Here is a 9,669-nt window from a genome sequence, read left to right on the forward strand (position 1 = left end):
CACAGAACAACATTCAACAAAACAGAGATGCCTCCACACTCTTCTGCTGTTACTGCACAAGTCTTTGTGAATTGAAGCCATGGGTTTCGGTAAATTATTGAATTTCTTTCTCACCTGTGAAAATCTTGAATTAGCAAAAAAAAAAAAAAAAAAGTCTAAAATACCAAATGCTGTATTTTCTTGACTTGTTTTTTCCCCTCTTACACATAGCCTTTGGTGAATTGAGGCAATGGGGCCTGATGCAATTCACCTTTTCTCATAGGTGAATTTTTCACATCTTCATCTAAAATGTCTTTTAAAGAACAAGCGACACCCATGCTAACCTAGTAATAAAAAACACATATATAAGTAGATAAATACGACTTCTACTTACATAACAGATGTATTGTGCTATCCACGTAATGATTCCTGTGAATTTTACAAAGGAAAAGCAGAAAATCCTATTCTAGGCAGTGGCCATCTTGCCAAGCGAATGCTGACATATCCTCCCTGACTCTTGTTTTCCCCCCTCCTTTCTCTTGCTCATTGTGTATTCATTAGCTGCCCTCCTCCCAGAGTCTTTTTTGGTACTTATCCGTTAGCATCCTCTAGGTGGCGACAAAACTCAACCAGAGTTACATCTTTCCCTACTATCCATGTCGGCCTGGAGGGGGAATAGTAATTAGCGCCACCTGCCGGATGCGCCCGGCTAACGGATAAGTACCCTTTTTTTTTTTTATTTACACATCCAATCACTGAGTCACCTCAGCCTTGCTTGTAAACACAAGTGATCAGCTAGGCAGGGAAATAAATGGAAGAGGAGGAATATATTTTAGATAAAAAGAACTCCCAGCATTCAACTTTTTGGCACTGTTTGGCACTAGGGCCAGTGCTCCTAAAGTATGTGATAACGCCAAACCATAACAGCAGAAAAATTAAATGCAGGATTAGCATCTTTATCACTTAATACACTCAGACCAGTTGCTGTTGAAATTAGATTTTTATGGTGATAATACCAGCAAGCAAGAAAATACTCAGAATAATTTTAACAGTATTTTTTACCTACATTTTTAATTGGAAGTTAAACATGGGATGAAAAATGAGAAAAACTGTGAGAAAACTTGGGAGAAAAAGTGAATTGCATCAGGTACATGGGCCATATGCTATTCACTTTTTCACCTGGTATTTCTTTTAGGTGATAATTTCAAAACTTGTCATAAAATGCCTTTTAAACCACTAGCAAGCGAACAAACACGCAAAATAATTTTGACAGTAGTTTTTCACCTACTTTTTGGTACGTTTACCATTGCAAAGTACAAAAAAGTTATGAAGATGAAAAATTATCTCCTAGGAGAAAAAGAGAATTGCATATGGCCTATGGACTAGTTTTCAAGATTGATTCATGAAGGGACCAGATGGAGAAGTTGTATTGTAGCGAGAAGTTTTGAAGAGCGCCGTAGCTGCGCAGCCGGGGACTAGATAAACACGTACTTCTCTATAAAGATCTGCCCCGTTACTTTATTCGTCCAATCACCAGGCGAGAGCTTCCGCATCTGCCATAGTGAAGGTCGGCCGGTCACGCCGGTGTATCTGCTACTACACCAGCAGGCGACCACAGCTAGCTTTAACACGCACGGCCTCGCCGTCACATGCGTTGCTGCGGCTGCCCGGTGTTGTTTGTAATCAGTTCCTGGGAACTTCCACCCGCGCTCCCTTACACCCGCCCACCGGAGCCTCCCCCATCCAAGATGGCGGCGGGTGGGAACGGCGGCGTTTCGTTTCCCGGTGTAGTAAGCAACAGCGCCCCTAGCAATCGCGGTGGAACGGTGTCCTCTTCCTACAACTACAGCGGAGGCGCAGCGGCCTCTTCACCCGGGAACCAAACAGCGTCTGCCGTTTCTTCGGCCGGGGCCTCCTCTCCCTCTGGTGCCCCGCCTCCACCGCTACCTACGGCTGCTGGCCTCCTGCACCGAGAGCCCGTTTATAATTGGCAGGCGACCAAGACCACTGTGCGGGAGCGCTTCACCTTCCTCTTCAACAACGAGGTGCTAAGTGACGTGCATTTTCTGGTCGGAAAGGGTCTCGGCAGCCAGCGGATCCCCGCACACAGGTAGTGTAAATACGACACAGCAGCACCCACCATACTGCTGCACTAGTACTAACTAACCTGTGTGATGTCACACCCACCCCCCGCAGCGGCATCAGCGCCTGTCTTCACTATCCGCAGCGCGTATTGTCCTAGCAGAGCAGTATCGGGCAGCTTTCAAGGAATCCTTTTTTTTTTTCTACTGTGTAATGCGCAATTGTTTCAAGTGCTTCTAAAGTCATCACAAAAAAAAAACACAAAAGATGGGTCTGTACCACAAATTGCCTGCTGTGAGATTTTGTAGCTGCTTTCTCAGTCTTGTGTGCAAACACTGATATTGCTGAGCTATTATGGTTGAAGTGACCCATGAGGAATCCTCATTGGGTAACTGCCACTACCACTTGTCTACTGAAAAATTCCCATCAGCTTGATTTTGCACACTAAATTAGTATGTAAATATGACTGTGAAAGTTCTTAAAGCTAATGGGAACCGGGTTTAAAAAAAAAAAAAAAAGTCAGATACTCACCTAAGGAGAGGGAGGCTCTGGGTCCCATAGAGCACTCCCTCTCCTCTCCCGGTGCCTGCTGCTGTCCTGGCTCCCTGTAGCGGTATTCGACCGTTTCGGTCAAATACCGATGTCTCCCGGCCGAAGGGAGGCTTTGGAGATGCTTCGGGAGCCTGAGTGCTCCCGAAGACAGGCCGTTCTACACTGCGCATGCTTTATGATGCGTGTGCGCCGCCTGTTTTCAGGAGGACTCGGCTCCCGAAGACTTCCGAAGTACCCTCGGCGTGGGTTGAGAACGGAGGAGCCAGCGCAGCCCCGGGGCCACCGGGAGAGGAGAGGGATGGCTCATTAGGACCAAGCCTTCCCTCTCCTTAGGTGAGTATCTGCCTTTTTAAAGGGAACCAGAGAGGAATGCTTTGTTAAAATAGAAAAAGATTTTTACATACCTGGGGCTTCTTCCAGCCCCTTAAGCCTGGATCGCTCCCACGCCGTCATCCTCCGGTTCCTGGATCCGCCGGTACCGGGCCCGTCACTTCCAGCGGACGCAGCCAATTGTCCACATCACAGGGGCTCCCTCCATACCCGTACGCATGCGGCTTCGCAGTAGGCAGCCACACACGTACCTGTATGGATGGAGCCCCATGTGATGCGGAGAATTGGCCGCGTCCGCCGGCCGACTGGCGGTAATGACAGGACCCGGTATCGGCGGATCCAGGCAGCGGAGGACGGCGGCGTGGGAGCGATCCGTGCGTATGGGGCTGGAGGAAGCCCTAGGTATGTATAAAAGCTTTTCTTGATCCTCTCTGGTTCCCTTTAAAAAAAAAAAAAAAAAGTGGTTACATTAGCTTTAAAGGGAACCTTAACTGAACGGGGGGGGGGGGGGGGGGGTAAAGAGTTTTACTTACCTGGGGCTATTACCAGCCCCCTGCAGCAGTCCTGTGCCCTCGGCGCCGCTCTGGAATCCTCTGGTCCCCCGCTGTCACTTAGTTTCGTTTTTGACGACTCACTTGTAAGTCGAGGCCAGCGCAGCCCTGCCAAGCGTATCCTTTCTTCATGTTCCCCTCTGCAATAGCAGGGAACGCGAGGAAAGGATACGTGTGGCCAGAGCCGCGCAGTGGCCCGGGGGCGAGACCGAAAGTAGCTGGCGGCGGGAGAATGGAGGCTCGACGAGGAGCAGGGAGCAGCGAGGTTCAGGACAGCTGCTGGGGGCTTGGGGAAGCCCCAGGTAAGTGAAACAATGGCCTCAATTCACTAAGATCATGCTGGAGATAAGGCAAGAGAAAACTTACCTCCACACAGTAAGAGAGTTATCTTATCTCTTCATTCCTTACGTTACCTCCTCTGTAGTTATTATCACACGCAGTTAATGAACAGCCTGTCTTTAACTCTGGAGTTATTTTAAGGCTTAAGAGACTCTGTAACAACAAAAACCTCCCCTGGGGGGTACTCACCTCGGGTGGGGGAAGCCTCCGGATCCTAATGAGGCTTCCCACGCCGTCCTCTGTCCCGCGGGGGTCTCGCCGCAGCCCTCCGAACAGCCGGCGACTGTGCCGACTGTCAGTTCAATATTTACCTTTGCTGGCTCCAGCGCGGGCGCTGTGGCGACTTTCGGCACGGAAATAGACGGAAATACCCGATCTCCGTCGGGTCCGCTCTACTGCGCAGGCGCCGGAAACTTGCGCCTGCGCAGTAGAGCAGACCCGACGGCGATCGGGTATTTCCGCCTACTTCGGCGCCGAGAGGCATCAGAGCGCCTGCGCAGGAGCCAGGAAGGTAAATATTGCGTCACCGCTGCACGGAGGGCTACAGCGAGACCCCCGAGGGACGCAGGACGGCGTGGGAAGCCTCATTAGGATCCTGAGGCTTCCCCCACCCGAGGTGAGTACCCCCCAGGGGCCGTTTTGTCGTTACAGTTCCTCTTTAAAGACAGAAGAGTTAACTAGGTTTGCCTGAGGTAAAATGTTTCCTGAATACTACATGCCTTATCACCATGGTAACAACTCTAGAAGAGTTATTAAAGACAGGAGATAAGCTTAGTGAATTGAGGCCAATGTGTTTTAATTTGTATCTACAGTTCCGCTCTAACCTCCTTAGCGGTAACCCCGTGCTGGACACGGGGTAAGCCGCAGAGGATTCCTTAGGCCCTACTTGGCCGATTTGCATAATTTTTTTTTCAAACGCGCAGCTAGCACTTTGCTAGCTGCGTGTTTTTGTTGCGATCGCCGCCGCTGATGCACTGCTACCTGCCGCGATACAGCCCCCCCGCATACCCCTTGCGCAGCCTGGCCAATCGCCGCCAGGCTGCGCTATGGGGTGGATCGGGACGTCACTCCGTTCGTCGCCATGGCGATGGGGGAAGCCCTCAAGGAAATACCGTTCAGAACGGGATTTCCTTATGGGCAAGCAGCGATCGGTGAGTACGAGGGAATGCCGCAGCAGGGAGGGGGGGTAGCATGTAGCTAGCGCTAGGCTAGCTATATGCTAAAAAAAAGTGAAAAAAAACACTCGCGCAGCCGCACAAATCATACCGCCAGCGAGGTTAAAGAGACTCTGTATTAAAAAAAAAAAAAAAAAAGTTTCCTTGGGGTACTCTGGAGGGGGAAGCCTCAGGGTCCCAATGAGGCTTCCCCCATCTGTGTACCTGCAGGGAGTCCAGTGATGGCGCCCTCAAATCCTCCTCCGACAAGCCTTGACAAGGCTTGATCTCTCTGGGATCCAGCGCAGGCGTAGTAGCATTTCTTCAATCAGGCTAGGCGGAAAAAGCTGAGCCCGATCGTATCCGCTTTACTGCGCAGGCGCAAATGGACTCGTGCCTTTGTGGTAGAGTGGATCGATCAGGTTCAGCTATTTCTGCCTTAACCCAAAGGAAGAGAGGATAGTGCACCTGTGCAGAAGGTAAATATTTACATCACTGCACTTCAGAGGGCTGCAGCAGTAGATTGCCGGGACACCGGAGGACGGGGGAAGCCTCGTTAGGATCCAGAGGCTTCCCCCTCCCGAGGTAAGTACCCCCCACTGGACATTTTTCTTAACCACTTAATGATATGCTGACTTATAAAAACGTCCTGCTAGAGCCTCATAATGGCTCCAGGACGTTTTTATAAGTCAGACAGTGCTGCTGCTGCTGTGCGTGTGCGCGCTTCCGTGGGTGCACGTGAAAATTGTGAAGGAAAAAAAAAAAACACCCCCCCCCCCCCCCCCAAAAAAAAAACCTTTATTTTCAAACGATATATTGTCATAGCCGGCCTTTGATATGAGCGGTCGCTCAGGGCGCCAGCTTCCAAGGGGGCGCCTATAACTGGTTGCCTATACTGAGGGCATCTACACCTGATTTCCTATACTGAGGGCACCTATAGCTGGCTACCTTTACTGAGGGCTCCAACACCTGGCTACCTATACTGGAGGCACCTATGCCTGGCTACCTATGGGGTGATGGAGACCTTCAACTGACTTCCTATACTGGGGGCACCTATGCTTGGCAACCTATATTGAGGGTACCTACACATGAGATCCTATACTGGGGGCACCTATTCCTGGCTACCTACCTATACTGAGTCTGAGGGGGTTTTAGGGGGGGGGAGGCGCACTGCGGCTATAACGCGTGGTGCAAATTGTCAGTGCTGTGCTTTCATTCTAAATGGGGAGGGGGGGGGGGGAGGCAGCTAACTGTCCCACTGATTGTTTTTATTAATATTCCTGAAAGGTTCTAGCCTTCATTTTTAAGTGTATTCAGGATAATGCACTTTTTCCATCCATTCGTGGGTATTAATAGTATTTTTTCTATTATACATACGTGACACGGAGATCTGAGCATTTGGCATGATGTCACAACGTCAAAAAGATTGGGAACCACTGTCCTAGGAGATATCTCAGGAGAAAAGGAGAATTGCATTTGGCCTGTGTGTGTATATACGTGGGAGGGGGGGGGGGGGGGGGTGTCACAAAAATCAGGTTTCGCTCAGGGCGCTGTGAAACCTAAGGCCGGCCCTGAATATTGTCACCATACTTTGTACTAAAAATCTTGTGATAACCAGGGCAAATGGGCAGATAAAATGTGTGGGTTTTATGTACAGTAGCAGTGTTTATATTAAAACCATAGGGGATGAAATTGGAGAAATAGTGTATTTTTTCATCTTTTCATTGTATTTCCCTTTAAAATGCATAGAAAATAAAGTAATTACTGAAAAACAAATATCCCAAAAAGCCCAATTTGTGGTAAAAAAAAAACAAGATATAGATCATTTCATTGTGATTAGTAGTGATTAAGCTATTTGCAAATGGAAGGGATGAGCACTGAAAGGTTAAAAATCGCTCTTGTCCGTTAAGGTAAAAACCGCCTTGGGGTGAAGTGGTTAATACAGAGTCTCTTTAATGTTGTGGGCCACTGAGCCTGCAGCGCAGTACTCTCCTGGCAACATGAGCGGGGACACGAGTGGCCAGGGCCACGCAGTCGCAAAATCCGGAAGCGAGCAGCAGTGGGGTACTGGAGGATAATTTTCCCCTGGAGCGGGCACAGGACTCCGCCGAAGCCAGACCGGGTCCGTACTACTGCACAGTGCCGCCGCAACTGGGGGGGGTCTTAGCGCTGGAACAGTAAGTTGGGGGGGGGGGGGGTAGGGTGCCTCTAGAAGATCTAGAGTCTTCACTCTGGAGAGGTACCGTATTTTTCGAACCATAAGACACACTTTTTTACTCCCCAAAAGAGGGGAAAAATGTTGGTGTCTAATGTTTCGAATGTGGCCTCACAGCCTCCCCAAAAATGAATTCCTGGCAGTCTAGTGGTCCCCTCCTCCTTCCTCGTGCATAGCAGCTGCAGCCTGATGTGTCACTCACCGTGCTCTATCGCGGGTGCAGTGACATCGGCAATGTCCCTGTTTACTCTGATCCCTCCCGTGTGCGTCAGCTGCAGCATTTTGTCACTTACCCTGCTCCATTGTGGGTGCAAGTGACCGCAGCAATGTCCCCGATGATCCTCCAATCCCTCGTATGTGCGTCCACTGTAGATTTTGTCACTCACCCTGCTCCATCGCGGGTGCAGTGATAGCGGCAACATCCCGGGTTCCTCTGATCCCTCCCTCCCGTGCGCGGCGGCTGCAGCACGTTATCACTCAGTCTGGCATGTCCCGCGAGCCGGCTCTTCTCTCCATCCTTCGGCAGGCTGCACCCCTCAAATTTGACTCAATGGGGTGGTACCTGTCTAGTGCCGGTACCCAGTATAGTCGTAGTAGTTTGTTTGGGGTGCATTTTTAGAATTAAACATGCAAGTGGCTTATGATTAAACACAGAGGTTTAAAGTTCCGTGGAGAGATATGCAGAAGTTCCGTAGTGAGGGAAAGTCCCTGGTCAGCGCTGTTCTTTTCTGGAGAGGTTGGCCATTCTCCCACAGAACAAATCACAGAGACGCATGGCAAAGAGGTGAGGGGAAAAGAGAGCAGATAGTGTGACAGGCTGTGACAAAGCATGCTTCAGCAATCTGACATGCTGGGAAGGAGACCTGGAGGAGGCGGGGGGGAGATATGTGAGCTGGGCTGCCGAGGTCCAGCAGCCCTCCCTGCCCATTAATATTATGGCTGTAGACACAGGACAAGATGAAGGACAGGGAGCATACCATACCATCTGGATCAGATAAGAGCTTCTGCACTTGTATTTAGTAGGGTAGTAGGTTGTAACTGGCTGGAGTATCAGGGATTAGTGTAGTGCAGTGTTACTGGAGGTGCATCAGGGGTTAGTGTAGTGCAGTTTAGTTGGTGGTGACAGTAGGCGTTAGTGTGGGGTACTTAGTCTAACTTGTGAGAGCAGCAGGGGTTGTTGTAGCTGGGCAGTGTAGCTTAGATATAGACAGCTTGGTGGGAAAGGCTACAAGATGCCCCTGACCCATAGATGCACCAGGTTTAGTATATATTTTTTTCCTTGGTTTTTGACCCCTAAACCTAGGTGCGTCTTATGGTCCGGAGCGTCTTATAGTCCGAAAAATACGGTAAATGTATCTATTGAGAAATGTTACACACTCTTTGGCTGTCCTCCAGCTCCTTCTCAGTCAGAGAGAGTGAGTCACATTCAACACTTAGATACATTTATGTAAACAAAGTGTATCTATGTCAGCTTCTGCAGAAATCTCCAGGAACTTTAAAGCACTGTGTAACCCTTCCAATGCTGGTCTAGTAAAAAAAAAAATGCTGGTTGCATATAATATACTGTAAATAATGTTTTAGAGCAAAGTTGAAATGCAGGGTTATATTCTGCTTTAAAGGGAAGGTTCAGGGACAATAAAAAAAAAAATCCAAATCCACATACCTGGGCTTCCTCCAGCCCGTGGCAGGCAGGAGGTGCCCTCGGCGCTGCTCCGCTGGCTCCCGGTGGCCGACCCGACCTGGCCAGGTCGGGCCTCTTCTGCGCTCCATTGTGCGTTCCACGCAGGCGCGCTGACATCATTGGACGTCCTCCGGGCTGTACTGCGCAAGCTCAGAACTACTAAGCCTGCGCAGTACAGCCCGGAGGACGTCCGATGACGTCAGCGTGCCAGCGTGGAACGCACAATGGAGCGCAGAAGAGGCCCGACCTGGCCGCCAGCCTGGCCAGGTCGGGTCGGCCACCAGAGACCACCGGGAGCCTGCGGAGCTGCGCCAAGGGCACCTCCTGCCTGCTTCGGGCTGGAGGAAGCCCCAGGTAAGTGGATTTGGTTTTTTTTTTTTTTTATTGTCCCTGAACATTCCCTTTAAGGACCAGAGCGACCACTGCAGCTTTCACGGTTTAGGGCTCGGTCATACAACCTACCACCTAAAAGAATTTTACCTCCCTTTCTTGTCACTAATACAGCTTTTTTTTGGTGCTATTTGATTGCTGCTGCGATTTTTAGTTTTTATTATACATCAAAAAAGACATAAATTTTGTTAAATAAATGATTTCTTTTAACTTTTTGTGATAACATTTGTCAAAGTAAAATTTCTGTATACATTTTTGTCCAAATTTATTTTGCTACGTGTCGTTGATAAAAAAAAAAAACAAAACAAAAAAACAAAACATTCAGTGTATATTTATTGGTTTGGGTAAAAGTTATAGCGTTTACAAACTGGTGCAAAAAGTGAATTGTCCCATTTT

The 9,669-nt window shown here is 49.2% G+C and overlaps 1 protein-coding gene across 3 annotated transcripts in view; it reads left to right on the forward strand.

The window, feature by feature from the left end:
- The first annotated feature begins 1,521 nt into the window (after positions 1 to 1,521).
- BTBD2 (BTB domain containing 2) overlaps positions 1,522 to 9,669 on the forward strand; it is a 244,896-nt gene continuing 236,748 nt past the window's right edge. Inside the window, exon 1 of one of the 3 annotated variants that reach the window (XM_068233858.1) lies at positions 1,522 to 2,089. In XM_068233858.1, the coding sequence (XP_068089959.1) occupies positions 1,629 to 2,089 (461 nt within the window). In that variant the 5' untranslated portion in view covers positions 1,522 to 1,628. The remainder of the gene's footprint in view (positions 2,090 to 9,669) is intronic. The other 2 variants (XM_068233859.1, XM_068233860.1) reach the window with 2 other exon arrangements.

This window comes from Hyperolius riggenbachi, chromosome 1 (genome assembly GCF_040937935.1).
Source record: "Hyperolius riggenbachi isolate aHypRig1 chromosome 1, aHypRig1.pri, whole genome shotgun sequence".
NCBI classification, from domain to species: domain Eukaryota; kingdom Metazoa; phylum Chordata; class Amphibia; order Anura; family Hyperoliidae; genus Hyperolius; species Hyperolius riggenbachi.